General features: G+C 36.8%; 1 protein-coding gene across 1 annotated transcript in view; it reads left to right on the top strand.

Moving 5' to 3' along the window:
* Window positions 1–20,799, top strand: part of XRN1 (5'-3' exoribonuclease 1) — a 182,242-nt gene that overhangs the window by 61,640 nt on the left and 99,803 nt on the right. The window contains 1 exon segment of the mRNA XM_073232329.1: window positions 2,739–2,870. Coding sequence (XP_073088430.1) covers window positions 2,739–2,870 — 132 coding nt within the window.

Below are 20,799 nucleotides of genomic sequence, written 5' to 3'. Positions count from 1 at the left end.
CACAGCTCTCTGCACACATAGCTCTTTTGTTTTCTGTCACATAATTTTGTCAATGAGAAGTCAATGCCAGTATCAGTTTTTTTCCTTTGTGGTATCAGCTTTTCTGTATGAAATCTTGAGGATTCTTTTTAAATCATCAGAATTCAGTTCCTCTGTCTTTTGATGAAGTCCAATTTATTAGTTTTTTATTTTATGGATCATGCTTTTGGTCTCAGAACTCTTCCCCTAGCCCTTGGTCCTGAACATTTTCTTCTATATCTTCTTCACAAAGTTTTAGTTTTACCTCCTCCATTTACATTTAAATCTATGATTCCTTATGAATTAATTCTTGTATAAGGTATGATGTTCAGGTCAAGGTTCATATGTTTGCCTGTGAATGTTCAATTGCTCCAGCACTGTTTGTTGAAAACACTACGCCTTCTCTGTTAGGTTGCTTTTATACCTTTGTCAGCAGTGAGTTGAACAAATTTGTGGGGGTCTAATTCTAGGTTTCCATTCTGTTCCATTTATCTATATGTCTGTTTTTACACCAATGCCACACTACACCTTGTTACTGTAACTATCTAATAAGTCTTAACCTTAGGTAGAGTGATTCCTTATACTTTTTCTTTTTCAAAAATTTTTTATCTATTTTTGGTCCTTTGCCTTTCCATATAAATTGTAGAATAAATCGTTCTATATCTACAAAATCTTGGAGATATTTTGAAAAGAATTTTATTAAACTTATAAATTAATTTGAAGACATTTAAGAGATGACATCTTTACTATATTGATCCAAATGGATCCAAATGGGTCTTCATTTATCTTTCCATATCACACAGTCTTTTATTTCTTTCATCAATGTTTTGCTTTTTCAGCATGTAGACCCTGTACATGTTTTTTTAGATTTATACCTCAGTATTTATTTTGGAGCAACTATAGATGATACGTTTTAAATTTCATATACTTCCTCAGTAAGTACATAGAAATACTATTAATTTCTTTGTGTTAATTTCTTTTTTAATTTTGGTATCATTAATCAACAATTACATGAAGAACATTATGTTTACTAGGCTTTCCCTTCACCAGGTCCCCCCACAAACCCAATTACAGTCATTCTCCATCAGCATAGTAAGATGCTGCAGAATCCCTACTCATCTTCTCTGTGTTGTACAGCCCTCCCCGTGCCCCCCTATTACACATGCTAATCGTAATGCCCTCTTTCTTTTTCCCTGCCCTTATCTCTCCCTTTCCACCCATCCTGTGATTGTGCTGCTGTTTTGTTTCTTCAGTTTTTGCTTTGTTCTTATACTCCACATATGAGTGAAATCATTTGATACTTGTCTCTCTCTGCCTGGTTTATTTCACTGAGCATAATACCCTCTAGCTCCATCCATGTTGTTGCAAATGGTAGGATTTGTCTTCTTCTTATGGCTGAATAATATTCCATTGTGTATATGTACCACATCTTCTTTATCCATTCATCTACTGATGGACACTTAAGTTGCTTCCATTTCTTCGCTACTGTAAATAGTGCTGCAATAAATATAGGGGTGTATCTGTCTTTTTCAAATTGGGCTGCTGCAATCTTAGGGTAAATTCCTAAAAGTGGAATTTCTGGGTAAAATGGTATTTCTATTTTGAGCATTTTGAGGAATTTCCATACTGCTTTCCACAATGGTTGAACTAGTTTACATACCCACCAGCAGTGTAGGAGGGTTCCCCTTTCTCCACAACCTCACCAACATTTGTTGTTCTTTGTCTTTTGGATGGTGGCGATCCTTACTGGGGTGAGGTGATATCTCATTGTGGTTTTAATTTGCATTTCTCTGATGATTAGCGATGTGGAGCATCTTTTCATGTGTCTGTTGGCCATCTGAATTTCTTCTTTGGAGAAGTGTCTGTTCAGCTCCTCTGACCATTTTTTAATTGTATTATTTGCTTTTTGTTTGTTGAGGTGTGTGAGCTCTTTATATATTTTGGATGTCAGCCCTTTATCGGATCTGTCATTTATGAATATATTCTCCCATACTGTAGGATGCCTTTTTGTTCTATTGATGGTGTCCTTTGCTGTACAGAAGCTTTTCAGCTTAATATGGTCCCACTTGTTCATTTTTGTTTTTGTTTCCCTTGCCCGGGGAGATATGTTCATGAAGAAGTCGCTCATGTTTATGTCTAAGAGATTTTTGCCTATGTATTTTTCTAAGAGTTTTATGGTTTCATGACTTTCTTTGTATTAATTTTTATGTCCTAGGACCTGGCTCAACTGGACTTGAAGAGTCCAGGCCAGTTATTTTATAGAAGTCTGGTTTTATCTGGCTCTTTCCTCTTAGTGTCTAAGTTGGTCCTCCATCCCACATATTTTCTATAAGCAAGAAGTTAGGTATAGTGGCTTAATTGAAATTAAACTTTTTTAGCAAAAACACTTTATTGAATTTGAGAGTATTTAAAAATTTTTATATTTAAAATTTTATATTTTATCTTTAAAAATTTTAATTTTTATGTATTTAATTTTGATCCTTAAAAGAGAAAGAATAGTAATTAGTTTCTGAATTTTTTTGAAACTTTTCGCAAGTTCTTGTTCTGAACGTATATTACAGCTTTTTAAAAGGAAGCTTTCTTTTTTCTTTTCTTTTCTATTTTTGTTATTACACCATTTAGAAACCTTTTCACTTTTAAGAATCATACTGTTAGAATTCTATATTAAACCACAATATTTGGGGTGATATGATTTATTTTATTTTATTTTAATTTTTAAGGTTTTACCTGGAAGAACCTCCAGGAACACAGAAACTTTATTTGGGAAGAACTGCCCCACCATGTAAAGTGGTCTGTCTTGGAGACAAAGAACAATCTAACTGGACAAAAGAAGTACAAGGAATTTCAGAATAGTGAGTGTCATAAAAAATATTTAATATCAAACTAACTTGTAATCTAATGTACTTGTCCTCTTACTTTCTCCTTAACATAGTAGTCAGTCTGAATGCTGACTACATCTCATTTTATGTTCTAAATAAAGTAATGAGTTCTAGTTTAAAATAATATCTCATTAGCAGTAGTTATGGCCTTGCCCAGTTTGTCACTAAAATGCTTCATGTACAAAAAAAGAAAAAGAAAAGACATGATCACTTAATACTAGGAATAACAGTTAATAGTTTCCTTAATTGGAAGTTTATTTTTACTAACCATAAGGCCATCGACTTTCTTGGCCACATGTATGTAATGAAAAAAGGAAGGCAGACTCTCCTTTGTTCCTTACCCTCTCCCCATGTCCACTTCCCCACTGCCCCCTACATACCCAATATGCCCCCAAATTCAGAAGTGCAAGTTCTGTACCAACCAAATAACTAAGAAGCAGGCCCTCTTTGGAATGCTGATTTTCAGGGTCACCAAAGTGACCCATTTTGGGGTCCCATGATCCCACCCTAACAGTACCTCTGTTTCTTCACCTAAACACTAGAATTTCCTAAACTAAAACAGAGTAATAGTGACTGTCAGTGGCAAATGAAATGGTGTTATAAATAGATGTCTGTCAGTCTTCCTATTTAAACTGTAATAGCATCCATTGATAAATGGGAAATTTAAGGAGCTGCCTTTCTACAATTTTGGAGCTAATACTAGGCTATAATATCCTTATTCAAAGATGAGCAAACAGGGAAAATGTAAAAAGAAACCATAAAAAGCCATCTAGCATAAAAGGAGATAAGCATAGCCCTCAGGTGGTAGAGGTAGAGCACATTTTTGCCTCTCAATGGTGTAAGTTAAGATACCCTTGTCATAGTTCATATCATTCTGAATTTTATTTTATAGCACATGAGTAAAATCATAGTAAATTTATTTGTATGATTATTTTAATGACTCTTTCCTTAGACAGTATGCCTTGTAAGGGTAGGGAATACACCTGTTTTTCTTACCACTCTATTCTCATTCCTTTGGGTGCCTAGGAACTCAGTAAATACTTGTTTGTTTGAATAAACAGAGATCATTTTGGTTAAGACTCTTTTGATTTAAAAAAACTTGTTCAGAATACAACAGTTTAGTCATTTGTTCATTTCTCAACAACTATTTATTGATGCCTGCTAGATACAGTAGTTGGCACTTGTAGATACCATAGTGAATAAAAACATAGTCCCTACACTCATGAAACTTAGGCTGGTGTATGGGAAATAGACATTAATGTCTTGTGTGATTTTTTTATCAAACTGCAACTCTGATAATAGCTCTGAAGGAGTAGTGCTCTGAGACCATATAGTAAAGGGGTTTGACCTACTTAGGGAGGAATTTGCCTTAATCAGAGAAAACTTTCATGAGAAAATGTTGATTAAGCAGGTATCTTAATGTAGAGTAGGAGTTAGGCAGAGTGAAAAGGAAGCATGTTTCAGAATAAGGAAGAATTACATGCAAAGTCCCTGCATCAGGAGGAAAAGCAGCATGTTTGATGCTAATGATAATGGCTGATGTGGCTGCAGTGCTGGAATCAAGAAGAAACTATATTGAGGAGGATGAGACAAAGGAAAAGGAAAGAAGCAACCTCAGAGTTAGGAATTAAGTCAGGAGAGTAAAATATATTATGTAAATCAAAGAAAAAGAAGGTTTTAAGAATAAAGGAATGAGTCATGTGAATAAAAATAAGGGAATAAGTTGTAAAGAGATTAAGCAAGAGCTATTTTCATTGAGCAGTGGGACTGAAAGCAAGACCCGTGAGTGAAGGAATGAGAGTAATAGAAATGGAGACAAAATAGGAATAAACAACTTCTTCAAAAAGTTTAGCTGAAAAGGAGACTAAAAGCTCTTACCCCTTTATTCTAGTTACTCCTTCCCGTCTGGATGGGCTTGATTGTCTATGATGGCAGCAAAGAGCAGAGAGAACAATCTGATAGCAGATAGCAGTGTATACTGGTTCACATAAGAGCATGATTTCTAGAGTCTGCCAGTTCAGGATATCTTGTTTAATCTCATTAACCAAGTAGGTAGACAAGTCTGTGTAGATTCATTAGCACTTACGTTTATTTATTTTGGTCACCATTCTTTTAGACGGCTTTTCTTTTACCACCATATTCATTCTTCATATCATCTCACATTTTGTCCCCTCCTCCACACACCTCCCAAGCTCTTCCATAATCTGTCTTCCAGGGTGAAATTCACAATGTCACTGTTGTTCTGCCCCTGAGGGTTTACTTTATTATTTGTGGTTTTGCATATTATGTTAGTAACATAAGGTGAGAATCCCATGGCACTAAAGAGTAGGAGTTAATGCTTGTGAAAGCCATTTTTAGCTCTATAAGACTTCTAGAGCAGAATGTAGAACCTATCTGTTATATTTCTGTGTATCTTACTAGCCAAGACATGTTCTCCTACATTCAGTACATCTTTTTTTCTGTGAATATAACACATGAAATATTTCCGTGAGTACCAAATCATGTGATTTTATTTTTAGAAACCCTCTTAAGCACATGTGATAATGCCTAATAAATTTTTATATTCCTATGTAACAAGTATCCTTTCTGATGAAAGCTACCACTAAGAGACAGCTGAAAAAGGATATAGAATTGAGTGGCATTGATTTTTGGTTTATTCAGAGAGATTTGATCATGTGTAAAAATAAATGAGAAGAGAGTTGCAATAGAAGACAAAAAACAATACATTTGAAGATGGAACAAAATGGATTCTTAAAGAGGATGGAGGATGGCTCCTCTGTTTTAACAGGATGGGATGCAAATATAGGTTGCTTTATGTGTTTGGCATGGGGAAGATGAAGAACACTCATCTGAAGCTGTTTTATTTGCAAAGTAGGTACTGATTAGCTGTTGAGGATGGTGGAGAGAAAAGGGAGGTTGGTCTTAAGTTTGAATAGAGAGGAGGAGGTTTGAAAATAGATCTTGAGGAAAGTAGAAGAGTAGAAAAACATGGTAGAATAAGAGGAAATATTGAGGGTCCTTTTTGAAGTAAAATTCATGAATTTATGTTGTAACAATCTGCCCTTTCAGTGGTGGAAGTCAGCCAGTCAGTCACAGGCCTTGGAAAAACAGATAGATTTAACCAGCACTGGGTTTTGCCAAATGGGTGCAATGAAAAGACAAAAAGGCAAGGAAGTTTGGGATACTGTCAGGAGTGTTGCTGAGATAGTGAACAATGGAATCTAAAAAGAAGTAGAGAAAGTAGAGGGTTAACCATTTGGGAGAAGGATCAATGGACGGGAGATCCCCAATTAAACTGAGTAAGGGTCATAAAGTGGTTGAACAAACAAGTTGTATGGAGAGGAAGTTTTTAGATAATAAGATGTTTGAATTAGTGATTTTGGAGGTGAAACCATTGTGGGTGATGTCATGATCCAAGTCATAACCATGGGAATAGGTAGTGGAATTAGAATGGAACTTATTGGGGATAAGATTGTGAGCCTGAATGACTGTGTTCTTAAGTAAACCATATATGTAAACTTTGTAGTCACTCTGGATGATGGTAGATATAAGAGTGGAATGGAAAAGAGTAAGGTAATTTACTACTAGGGATTTAGATGTCACAGTGGGTTGTAAGGAAATACCAATACTCTCTTTTTGCCTTAAAGTGCACAATATGAAACAAATAGCTACCACTAGAGAGGGCTACACAGGGAACTGATGGTACTTGCAGTTAAGGCGGTAGATATTAAGTAAATAATGAAATGAAAAGGTTTAGAAGAAACTGGAATAAGGGAGCAAGGAAATGCTTTATGGGATGTTGTGGAAGACATGATGCATTTAGATATAATTTGGATGAGAGCTTCAAACCCCTCAAACAAGCAAGAAATGGACCAACATAAATACGCTTACCAAAGGATTGATGATGATCACTGAAAGTATTAAAATGCAGAATTGATTTTTAAGTACCAGCTCTCATTTGACATAACAGAAAGTTTACAGGTAATTTTTTTATAATTTAGAAAATTAGAGAAGCATGAAATATTTTTCAAAATTTCATTCAAAAGTAACCATTAATAGAAACTAAGCAGCAAGATTTCTAACTTTCAAATAACTGGCAAGAAAAAAAATCAAATGAAAGACAGAACCTAGGAGATGGAAAAGCAAAATAAAACAGTTTAGGAAGCTAAAAAGAATTAAATTGAGATGATGGAAACAGCCAAACTAAGAATTATGTCACTAAATCTAAGTGGCTTCACCTCTGTAACTAAAATACAGCAGCACTTAGACTACAGCGGCGGCAGCCAGCGTAAACCAGCTCAAGGAAGTACACCTGTAGCCCAAGCTGCTGGGGCCTGAAGTACCATAATCCCTCACCATCTAAAGGCTACAGAATGCACAGGTCTACATTTATATTCCAAGGAAGCCCAGGCTGCTGGGGCCTAAAGCACAGTAACCCTTCATCATCTAAAGTCTAAAGAAAGCATAGATCTGTATTTATATTCCAGCCATTTAAAAATACATACTTGGCTCTATTCAGTCTCCTTAAAGAAAACATTATGAAGTATATTTGGGAAATGCAGATAGAAGGAAAGTAGGGATTGCAATGTTAAAGATCAGACAAATTGAAGATCAAGAGAGTAAATAAAAAGGGGAAAAGGTAACTCTTTATAAAAAATTCATTTCACAATATAGGTGGAACAAACATAAACTTTATGCACTGAATAACGTAGTTCATGTGTACCTCCATTTGGTGGATTCTGAAATACATTTTTTCACTTTTTGTTATCTCTGAATTTTAAGTGTGTTCTGCAATGTCATGGTTAATTGGTGAACTCCTTTCCTTGTTCAATGGCACATAAAATAATTATATATTTTACAATCTGTGGTGACTAACAAACTGCAGGAAGAACTGAAGCAAATTGGGAACCCCATAATTTTGGGAGACAAATCTTTCTGTCCCTGACAGATCTAGTAATCAAAAAGCAAATATGCAAAACTACCATCAAAACAATATAATCAATTGATTTAATACTTATAGATTAGATGTGCACCTACATAGAAAACAAACTCACATAGGCCTCTAAGAAAATGAAAGAAATTTTCAGAGTATAGAAAGAATACAGAGGAAGTAGTTAAAGATGATGCCATAGGAAAATCATGAACTCACCTCCTCCAATGCACACAAGCCTACAGCTACATATGAAATAATTCTCTCTGAAAGAGACCTGTAAACCAGCTAAACAGCTCATCCACAACAAAGGACAAAAGTATCATTTGAGATAACAGGAGAAGCAAAGATGTGGTCTCACCAAAAATCAACCCCCAATGCAGCAACCCACAATGAGTAGAAAACTGACATTCTCGCTGAAAAGTGAGGAGTTTCAGAACCAAATCAGACATCTCAATCCTTGAGACCTGCACCAAAGAGACAAGCCCCCAAAATTTCTGGCTCTGAATATCAGTGGGGTGGAGGGAGACAAAGATGGCAGCGTGTAAAGTGAAACCTCCTCCCAAAACCACATAAAACATGAAAATAAAGCAAATACAAATAATGCTGAAAGAGTAACCCAAAGACTACAGAACAGACTGGGGAAAAGAGAAGACCTCAGAGAAAAGGGGAAAGTAGCAAATCTGCCATCCAGTGGGGCCCAAGCCATCCCCAATCCCAGCTTACAGGTGGGAGAAAGAGAAATGGAGTGGGGAGGGAGTAGAAGCCAAGGACTGCTAAACACCCAGCCCTGGAGATCTGCCCCAGGCTCACAAACCCACATTACATGATGCTCTGGAGATTAGTGGGGTTGGAAGGCAAAGAAAGGCGGAGTACTTGGAGAGACTGAGATACCAGCCGCTTGTAGAGAATCAGTACCCACAACTGGCTTCTCTGTGACAACAGTAAGGTGGGCACTTTGAAATACTTCCCAACAGTGAAAGGGGTGCTAAAGGGGCAAGGATTACACAGAGCTTGCTGCTCAGGAGAAAGGACAGATAGACAAAATCATCCCAGCACACTCAGGCCAGCACATTAGGAACTTTCAGGAGCTACAGATGCTCCATCCTGGCAGCTCTGAGGCTCCCCACTGTGATAAACAGCCTGCCTCTCCTTCCTCCAGGAGGAACTGGTCCACACACCTGCCCCCACCATTGTGCTAGGCAAGCTGGAGGGTGGCCCCACCTATGGCAACTACAGGGACATAACGCAGAGGCTCTTCTGTGCATGCTCGTCCCACTGGCTGTGGCAGTGCAGGAAGGCACTGGAGCCAGAAAGGAGGAAAGAGCTCTTTCCTCCCAGCAGGCTGCTGCAACATCACCATCACCCCAGGTGCTGGGCAGCTCCAGAGACCACAGCTTCTGGGCACTAGAAGGTGCTGCCTACCCAAAGTTAATATTACATAGCAGTCATTAGAAATATGAAATGCAAAAAAAAAATGTACTAACAAGAATCCAGCAAACACCAGAAAGAGGGCTCAGTGAAAATGAAATTACCAGTCTTCTTAATAAAGATTTCTAAATAAAAATCATAAACATGCTCATGGAGCTACAAAAAAATATTCAGGATCTCAAGGAGGACAACAAGAAATAGAAACTTTGAAAAATACAGTATCTGAAATGAAACATACAATAGAGGGATTCAAAGCAGATTATATGAGACAGAAGAGATAGCAAATAAAATAGAATTTAGAGAAATGGAAAACAAAGAGGCTGAGGCACAGAGAGAAAAAAAGGATCTCTAGGAATGAAAAAAAAATAACAGAACTGTGTGACAAATCCAAATAGAACAATATTCGCATTTATGAGGTACCAGAAAGAAAAGAGAGGAAAAGGGATAGAATGTCTCTTCTTCCTGAAAACTTCCCCAGTCTGGGGAAGGAAATAGTCTGTCAGGACATGGAAGTATACATATGTCCCAACACAAGGGACCCAAGGAAGACAACATCAAGACATATAATAACTAAAATGGCAAACATCAAGGACAAGGAGAGAGTATTAAAAGCAGCCAGAGAGAGCAAAAAGATAAGATACAAAGGAACACCCACCAGGCTGTCATCAGACTTCTCAGCAGAAACCTTACAGGCCAGAAGGAAGTGGCATGGCATATTTAATGCAGTGAAACAGAAGGACCTCAAACCAGGAATACTCTACCTGCAAGATTATCATTTAAATTTGAAGGAGGGATTAAACAATTTCCAGATAAGCAAAAGTTGAGGGAATTGATCTCCCGCAAGCAATCTCTACAGTGTATTTTAAAGGAACTGCTATAGATGAAAGTGATCCTAAGACTAAATAGCTATCACCAGAGAAAATAAAACCACAGTAAAGAAAGTAGACCAATTAATTACTAAGCAAATGCAAAATCAAATCAACAACCCACAAAGTCAGTCAAGGGATACCCAAAGATTACAGAATATGACACTTCATATATAAATAGTGGAGGAGGAAGAAAAAAATAACCTTTAGACTGTGTTTTGAATAGCATACTAAGCAAGTTAAGTTAGACTTGAGATAGTAAAGAAGCTGCCTTTGAACCTTTGGTAACCACAAATCCAAAGCCTGCAATGGCAATAGTACATATCTATCAATAATCACCCTAAATGTAAATTGGCTGAATGCACCAATCAAAAGACATGTAGTTATAGAATGGATATAAAAACAAGACCCATGAATATGCTGCCTACAACAGACTCACTTCAAACTCAAAGACGCACACAGACTAAAAGTGAAGGGATAGAAAAACATATTTCATGCAACTAATAGGGAGAAAAAATCAGGAGTTGTACTTGTATCAAACAAAACAGACTTCAAAATGGAGTAACAAGAGACAGAGAAGGACATTACATAATGATATAGGTAGGGGTCAGTCCAACAAGAAGATATAACCATTATAAATATCTATGCACCCAACATAGGATCACCTAACTACGTAAAACAACTACTAACAGAATTAAAGGGGGAAATAAAATGAAATGCAATGCATTCATTTTAGGAGACTTCAACACACCACTCACTCCAAAGGACAGATCAGCCAGACAGAAACTAATGAGACAGAGGCATTGAAGAACACATTACAACAGATGGACCTAACATACATCCACAAAACACTCTACCCCAAAGCAGGAGGACGCACATTCTTCTCAAGAGCACATGGAACATTACATACTAGTTCACAAAAGTAGCCTCAGTAAATTCAGAAGAATTGAAGTTGTGCCAAACAGTTTCTAAGACCAGAGAAGTATAAAACTAGAAATAAACTGCAAAGAAAACAAAAAACCCCACTACCACATGGAGGCTTAACAACATCCTCCTAAATAATCAGTGGATCAATGACCAAATAAAAACACAGATCAAGCAATATATGAAGAGAAACGAAAACAGTAGTTCAACACCCCAAAACCTGTGGGATGCAGCAAAGGCCATGCTAAGAGAGAAGTATATTGCAATACAGGCCTAGTCAAGAAAGAAGAACAATCACATATGAACAGTCTAAACTCACAATTAACAAAAGTAGAAAAAGAAGAACAAATGAGGCCCATCAGTAGAAGGAGGGACATAATAAAGATCAGAGCAGAAATAAATAAAATAAAAAAGAATAAAACAATAGAAGGAATCAGTAAAACCAGGAGCTGGTTCTTTGACACAAAAAACAACAGATAAACCCCTAGCTAGACTTATCAAGAAAAAAAGAGTCTACACATGTAAACAGAATCAGAAATGAAATAAGAAAAATCTACAGATGCCACAGAAATATAAAGAATTATTAAGAGAATATTTTGAAAAATAATATGCTAACAAAATGAATAATCTAGAAGAAATGGTCAACTTCCTAGAAAAATACAATTTACTAAGACTAACTCAGGAAGAAACAGAAAATCTGAACATACCAGTTACCAGCAATGAAATTGAATTGGTAATCAAAAAACTACCTAAGAAGAAAAGTCCTGGTCCAAATGGCTTCACCCTTGAACTTTATCAAACATTTAGTGAAGACATAATACCCATCCTCCTCAAAGTTTTCCAAAAAGTAAAAGAGGAGGGAATATTTCCAAACTCATTCCATGAGTCCATGCATCACTCTAATACCAGAACCAAGCAAAGACAGCACAAGAAAAGAAAATTACAGACCAATAACCCTGATGAACATAGGTGCAAAAATACTCAACAAAATATTAGCATACCAAATTCAAAAATACATCAAAATGATAGTCCATAATGATTAAGGGGGATTTATTTCAGGGATGCAAGAATGATACAATATTAAAAAATCCATCAACATCGTACACCACATCAACAAAAGGACAAAAATCACATGATCATCCCCATACATACTGAAAAAGCATTTGACAAAATTCAACATCCATTCATGATAATAACTCTCAACAAAATGGGTATAGAGGGCAAGTAACTCAACATAATAAAGGCCATATACAACAAACCCACAGTCAACATCATACTTAACAATAAAGGTGAAAGCTTTTCCTCTAAGATCAGGAACAAGACAAGGATGCCTAGTCTCCCCACTTTTATTCAACATAGTACTGGAGGTCCTAACCATGGCAATCAGACAAAACAAAGAAATAAAAGGCATCCAGATTGGTAAGGTACATGTTAAACTGTCACTGTTTGCAGATGACCTGATAGTGTATGTAAAAACCCTGAAGAATCCATCCCCAAACTACTACAGCTAATAATAACCATATTCAGCAAAGTTGCACAATACAAAATTAATACACAGAAATATGTGGCATTCCTATATACCCATGAAGAACTAGCAGAGAAATCAGGAAAACAGTTCCATTTATAGTTGCATCTAAAAGAATAAAATACCTAGGAATAAGCCTAACCAAGGAGGTGAAAGACCTTTACCCTGAAAACTACTAGACACTCATGAGAGAAATTAAAGAAGACACCAATAAATGGAAGTATATCCCATGCTCATGAATAGGAAGATAATATTGTCAAAACGGCCATCCTGCCTAAAGCAATCTACAGATTCAATGCAATCCCTATCAAAATATCAACAGCATTCTTCAAGGAACTAGAACAAATAGTTCTAAAATTCCTATTGAACTACAAAAGACCCCGAATAGCCAAAGCAATCCTGAGAAGGAAAAATAAAGCTGGGGGAATTATGCTCCTCAACTTCAAGCTCTACTACAAAGCCACAGCAATCAAGATAATTTGGTATCAGTACAAGAACAGACCCATAGACCAATTGAACAGTCTAGAGAGCCCAGATATAAACCCAAGCATATATGGTCAATTAATATACAATAAAGGAGCCATGGATATACAATGGGGAAAAGACAGCCCCTTCCACAACTGGTATTAGCAAAACTGGACACTACATGTAATAGAATGAAACTGTATTATTGTCTAGCTCCACACAAAAATGTAAACTCAAAATGGATCAAAGACCTGAATGGAATTCATGAAACCATAAAACTCTTAGAAGAAAACATAGGCAAAAATCTCTTGAATGTAAACATGAGCAACTTTTTCCTGAACACATCTCAGGCATGGGAACCAAAAGCAAAAATGCACAAATGGGACTACATCAAAGTAAAAAGCTTCTGTACAGCAAAGAACACCATCAGTAGAACAAAATGGCTTCCTATGGTATAGGAGAATATATCTGTAAACATTGTATCTGACAAGGGGTTAACATCCAATATATATAAAGAACTCATATGCCTCAACAACCAAAAAGTAAACAACCCAATTAAAAAATGGTCAGAGCATCTGAACAGACACTTCTCCAAAGAAGAAATTGAGATGGCCAACAACCACATGAAAAGATGTTCCACATCAGTAATTATCAGGGAAATGCAAATTAAAACCACAATGAGATATAACCTCACACCGGTTAGGATGACCAACAACAAAAAGACAAGAAACAACAAACGTTTTCAAGGATGCAGAGAAGGGTATAAGTCTGGGGAGAGGAAATCTTGGAGAAGAATACCTCTGAAAATTGAAATCAGTCAAAGGAAGAAATAAAGTTTAAAATCCATTTAATGCTTACAAACTACAGTCCTGGGTCTTCTCTCTCTTCTGCTTCAGCAGAAGCAAAACTGGCCCTCTCCCTCACCTCTCAGGTACAGAGAAGCCCTGTGTTGCCCAGGTAATTACCCATTGATACAGAGATTATCTTCTCTCTGCTCCTGAGGCATGATGCAAATGCACTAAAGCCATACTTCTTTCCACCTCTGAATGCCTACTGATATGCAGATGTATTGAAGCCAGGCAAGATATTCTGGAAATATTACAATTTTACCCACAAAGGGGAACCCTCCTACACTGTTGGTGGGTATGTAAATTAGTTCAACCATTGTGGAAAACAATGTGAAGGTACCTCATTAAACCAGAAACAGAAATACTGTTTGACCCAGGAATTACATTACTAGAAATTTACCCAAAGAAAACAAGATCCCAGACACAGAAAGACATATGCCTTCCTATGTTTATTGCAGCACTATTTACAATAGCCAAGATATGTAAGCAACCTAAGTGTCCATCAGTGGATGAATAGATAAAGAAGATGTGGTACATATATACAATGGAATATTATTCAGCCATTAGAAGAAAACAAATTATATGATTTCCAACAACATGGATGGAGCTGGAGGACATTATGCTCAGTGAAATAAGCCAGGTGGAGAAAGACAAGTATCAGATGATTTCCCTCATTTGTGGAGTATAACAATGAAGCAAAACTGAGGGAAGAAGAAACAGCAGCAGACTAACAGACTCCAAGAAGGGACTAGCAGTTACCAAAGAGGAGTTGGCAAGTGTGGGGAGGGAGGGAGGGAGAAAGGGGATTAAGAGGCATTATGATTAGCATACATAACGTGGGGGGGTGGGCACGGGGAAGGCCTTATAGCATGGAGAAGACAAGTAATGACTCTACAGCATCTTACTGCACTGATAGATAGTGCCTGCAATGGGGTGTGTGGGAAGACTTGATTATATGGGTGAATGTTGTAACCCAATGTTGCTTATGTGAAACCTTCATAAGCATGTGTATCAATGATACTTAATAAAAAAAATCAGCTGGTCTTAAGGTTGTAGGGGAGACTCTTAGTGGGTTCACAGGCAGACTTACTAGGTCTGGGACCCAGCAGAAAAGCAGCAGTTTGTAAAGCACCTAGGAGATTCATTTGCTAAACTTAAACCATCTGTCAAAGGGTTAGGGACCTGTTTGGATGCTCTCCAGAGACAGAGGTACTGACAGGCACCTTTTTTGCATTCCGCCTTTACCTTGCTAGTGCCAGCACTCATGGGTGCCATTTTTGCACTCTCCATATATCCTGTCAGCACAGGTGAGCACACTCCACTAGAGCAGCAGCCAAGCCCCTCACCCCTGCACAACCCCTGTGGACCACCAGAGCCAGGAGGATGAGTGCCCTCTACCTTGCAGCACCCCTGCAGAAGCCAGTAGGTACAAGCAGTATCTGGCTTTGGCCACTAGGGAGAACTGCATTCTGGGTCCCACAGGTCTGAATCAGTGGAAGAGACAATTTTTTTCAGGCTACCACCCCAAGGCACTACACAGCCAGCCAACTAAAACACCCCCTGTCTTCCTGTGAAAAGAACTTATTTGCTTATCCTGGATCTTATGCCTGAGAGCACGCTTCAGGATCACCACACATCTAGAAGCTACTGAAATGTCTCGGAATGTAGCCCAGGGGGTACCATGATTATGCTCTCCCTTGGCCTCACTATAGTCTCCTGGTAGCTCCCAGAAAGGAACTTATACACTCATTTGGCACCCTGATTTTTTATAACCGTTGCCCGTGGAACACATCCAGATCCCCTGGTCTGGATGCCTGCTTGGTTTATGATTGGAGTCCCACAGAACTGTATGTATTTGCATATATTAAGGGCTACTGCCTGTGAGTCTAGCTTCCAGTCAGCCTTAAACTAGAGGCTGGCTAATAATCCTTCCCTCTGGGATACTTGCAGGACTTGGCACTCTCAACAGCTGGAATCTATGAAGAATAAATTAGGCTGCTTAGACAATCAAAAAAGTTGAAGAGACAATCAAGGTTAAGGCAACAGGTAAATCAAGCTCATCTACATATTGTCACTCCTTCAAGATTGGTAGAGATGGCTATGCCTGATGCAAACAAGCACTGAGAGCCAAGCAAAATTAGAGGAATATGTTGCAAATGAATGATCAAGATAAACCCCAGAAAAAAAAAACCTTAATGAAAGGGATATAAGAAATTTAACTGGTAAAGAATCCAAAATAATGGTCATAAAAATGTTCAACGAACTCAGAAGAATGGATGAACACAGCAAGAACTTCAACAAAGAGATAAAACATCAGGTGGAACTGAGGGTATTATGCTAAGTGAAATAAGTCAGCCAGAGAAAAACAAATACTGTAGGTGAAATGGGTGAAGGAATAAAGAGGTACTAATTTCCATTATAAAATAAATGAGCCATGGGGATGTAATGTACAGCATGGTAACCATGATGAGTAATTTTTTACTGCAAATTTGAAAGAGCCTAGGAAAGTAAATCTTAAAAGTTTGCATCACAAGAAAAACAATTCATGACATAGTAACTAGATACTGACTAGAGAGTAGCTAGATTTATTGTGGTGATCATTTTGCAATGTATACAAATATGAAATCATGTTGTACACCTGAAAGGAACAAAATGTTGTATGTCAATTATACTTCAATTAAAAAAAATAATACAGACTATGACACTGATCCCAAAGCAATAAAAATAAAAAGTAAAAGCAAAATTAAATAGAAAAATATCTCACTATCACTTGGGAATTTAAAAGTATTGTTCTAAATAACTATTTGATTTTTTTAATAGAAAGTTTTTTTTCACTATCTATATATAAGAAAAAAATATGTGTAATTCATAGGTTTATTGCTTGCTAAACTTTTACATGTATTACCAGAATATAAGTCAAGTAACAGAATGAACAGAAAAATTGCCATCATCTCCCAAAGCTCCCTATATCCCCTTCCAGGCATTACCATCCACTTCTCCTTTCTCTAAAGGCTATTTTGATTTTAACCTTAGAGATTAGTCTTTCCTATTTTTTAATGTTGTGTGAATTGATTCGTGCAGAATGTATTCTTTTTAAACCTGACCTCTTTTGATCAATACTAATTTTCATCTGTGTTGTTATATATAGTTTTAATTCATTCATTTTTACTAATGATAGAATTACACTGTATGAATACAACACAATTTATTTATCTTTTCTTTTGTGTATGGACATTTGAGTTATTCCTCACTGGGATTTTTGGTGAATGTAAATGTATGCATTACTGTTAGGTGCATATTTAAGAGTGGAATTACTGTTTCATAGAATCCGCTTAAACTCAACTTTAAGTAGGTATCACCAGAAAGATTTGCAAAGTGATTACATTAAAATACATTCTACCAGCAGTTTATAAGAATTTCTGTTTATCTCTACCCTCATCAATACTTAATATTGTTTTCTATCCCATTTTAGCTATTCTTATATAGTGGATTCTCATTTTGGTTTAACTTGCATTTCCCTGAAAGGGAAAGTCATTCCCTGATGACTAATACAGTTCAACAACCTTCATGTCCATTAGCCATTTGAATATGCTCTTTTGTTTAGTGCCCGTGCAAGTGGTTTGCCTTTTTTTGATTGAGTTACCTATTTCTTCTTTGTAATTTTCTTTATTGACTGTGGGTATCATTTTCGATTTCAGGGAAAAACCTTAAGTGAATCACCATAAAATATGATATTTGCCATAGAGTTTGCTCTATTAATATTCTTTATCAGATTAACATAATTTCCTTCTGTTCTTAGTTGGTTAAGAGATTTTATCATTAATTAGTGCTGATTTTGTTAAACTGTTTTTCTGCATCTGTCAAAGTAATCATATGATCTTTCTTTTATTTCTCTGTTTATCTGGTGAATTATATTGATTGAATTTGAAATATTAATCTACCCCTCAATTCCTAGAGCAAATCCTATTTGGATATGATGTATTGCCCTTTATACATGTAATTAGATTGGAGTTTGTTAAATGTTTTTTATTATATATTTTTTATTAAGGTATTATTCATTCAACCTCCTATGAAGGTTTCACATGAAAAAACAATGTAGTTACTACATTCACACATATTATGCCACCCCCATGCCCCATTGCAGTCACTGTCCATCAGTGCAGTAAGATGCCACAGTCACTATTTGCCTTCTCTGTGCTACACTGTCTTCCCCATGAACCCCCCCTCCACAACATGTATGCCAGTCATAAAGCCCCTCAATGCCCTTCTCCCTCCCTCCCCGCTCACCCACCCCCACACCTCCCATTTGGTAACCGCTAGTCCCTTCTTGAAGTTGTGAATCTGTTGCTGTTTTGTTCCTTCAGTTTTGCTTCGTTGTTATACTCCACAAATGAGGGAAATCATTTGTACTTATCTTTCTCCAACTGGCTTATTTCACTGAGCATAATATCCTCCAGCTCCATCCAAGTTGTTGCAAATGGTAGGATTTGTTTCTTATGGCTGAATAGTATTCCATTATGTATATGTACCATATCTTCTTTATCCATTCATCTACTGATGCACACTTAGGTTGCTTCCATATCTTGACTATAGTAAATAGTGTTGCAGTAAGCATAGGGGTGCATATGTCTTTTCAAATCTGAGAAATTATATTCTTTGGGTAAATTCCTAGGAGTAGAGTTCCCAGATCAAATGGTATTTCTATTTTTAGTTTTTGAGGAACCTCCGTATTGCTTTCCACAATGGTTGAACTAGCTTACACTCCCACCAACAGTGTAGGAGGGTTCCCCTTTCTCTACATCCTCACCAGCATTTGTTGTTCTTAGTCTTTTCAATACTGGCCATCCTTACTGGTGTGAGATGATAACTCATTGTGGTTTTCATTTGCATTTCCCTGATGATTAATGATGTGGAGAGTCTATTGGCCATCTCAATTTCTACCTTGGAGAATTATCTCCTCATATCCTCCACCCACTTTTTAATCGGGTTATTTGCTTTTTGTATGTTGAGGTGTGTGAGTTCTTTATATATTTTGGACATTAACCCTTTGTCAAGTATATCATTTACAAATATATTCCCGCATTCTGTAGGATGCCTTTTTGTTCTGCTGATTGTGTCCTTTGCTGTACAGAAGCTTTTTAGTTTGATATAGCCCCACTTGTTCGTTTTTCCTTTTGTTTCCCTTGCTTCAGGAGATGCATTCAGAAAAAAGTTGCTCATGTTTATATTCAGGAGATTTTTGCATATGTTGTCTCCTAATAGTTTTATGGTTTCATGACTTGCATTCAGGTCTTTGATCCACTTTGAGTTTACTTCTCTGTATAGACAATAATCCCATTTTATTCTCTTACATGTAGCTGTCAAGTTTTGCCAACACCAGTTGTTGAAGAGGCTGTCATTTCCCCATTATATGTCCATGGATCCTTTATCATATATTAATTGACAGTATATGCTTGAGTTTATATCTGTGTTCTCTATTCTGTTCCATTGGTCTATGGGCCTATTCTTGTAACAGTACCAAATTGTCTTGATTACTGTGGCTTTGTAGTAAAGCTTGAATTCGGGGAGCATAATCCCCCCTGCTTTATTCTTCCTTTTCAGGATTGCTTTGTCTATTCGGGGTCTTTTGTGATTCCATATGAATTTTAGAATTATTTGCTCTACTTCATTGAAGAATGCTTTTTGTATTTTGATAGGGATTACATTGACTGTAGAATGCTTTAGGCAGGATGGCTATTTTAACAATATTAATTCTTCCTTTCCATGAGCATGAGATGTGTTTCCATTTATTGGTATCTTCTTTAATTTCTCTCATGAGTGTCTTGTAGTTTTCAGAGTATACGTCTTTCACTTCCTGGTTAGGTTTATTCCTAGGTATTTTATTCTTTTTGATGCAATTGTGAATGGAATTGTTTTCCTGATTTCTCTTTCTATTAGTTCATTGGTAGTGTATAGGAAAGCCACAGATTTCTGTGTATTAATTTTGTATCCTGCAACTTTGCTGAATTGTGATATTTTTCAAGTAGTTTTGGAGTGGAATCTTTAGGGTTTTTTATGTACAATATCATGTCATCTGCAAATAGTGTCAGTTTAACTTCTTCTTTACCAATCTGAATGCCTTTTATTTCTTTGTGTTGTCTCACTGCTGTGGCTAGGACCTCCAGTACTGTGTTGAATAAAAGTGGGGAGAATTGGCATCCTTGTCTTGTTTCCGATCTTAAAGGAAAAGCTTTCAGCTTCTCGCTATTAAGTATGATGTTGGCTGTGGGTTTGTCATATATGGCCTTTTTTATGTTGAGGTGCTTGCCCTCTATACCCATTTTGTTGAGAGTTTTTATCATGAATGGATGTTGAATTTTTTCAAATGGTTTTTCAGCATCTATGGAAATGATAATCTGGTTTTTGTCCTCCTTTTGGTTGATATGGTGGATGATGTTGATGGATTTTAGAATATTGTACTATCCTGGCATCCCTGGGATGAATCCCACTTGATCATGATGGATGATCCTTTTGATGAATTTATGAATTCGGTTTGCTAATATTTTGTTGAGTATTTTTGCCTCTATGTTCATCAGGGATATTGGTCTATAATTTGTGTGTGTGTGTGTCTTTGCCTGGTTTAGGTATTAGGGTGATGCTGGCCTCATAGTATGAGTTTGGAAGTATTTCCTCTTCTTGTACTTTTTGGAAAACTTTAAGGAAAATTAGGTCTTCACTAAATGTTTGATAAAATTCAGTGGTGAAGCTGTCTGGGCCAGGGATTTTGTTGTTAGGTAGCTTTTTTATTACCAATTCAATTTCAATGCTAGTAATTGGTGTGTTCAGATTTTCTGTTTCTTTCTGGGCCAGCCTTGGGAGGTAGTATTTTGCTAGAAAGCTGTCCATTTCTTCCAGGTTATCCAGTTTGTTAGCA

This window comes from Manis javanica, chromosome 3 (assembly GCF_040802235.1).
Source record: "Manis javanica isolate MJ-LG chromosome 3, MJ_LKY, whole genome shotgun sequence".
In the NCBI taxonomy this organism is placed as follows: domain Eukaryota; kingdom Metazoa; phylum Chordata; class Mammalia; order Pholidota; family Manidae; genus Manis; species Manis javanica.
This window is presented reverse-complemented; position numbering and strand designations above follow the sequence as displayed.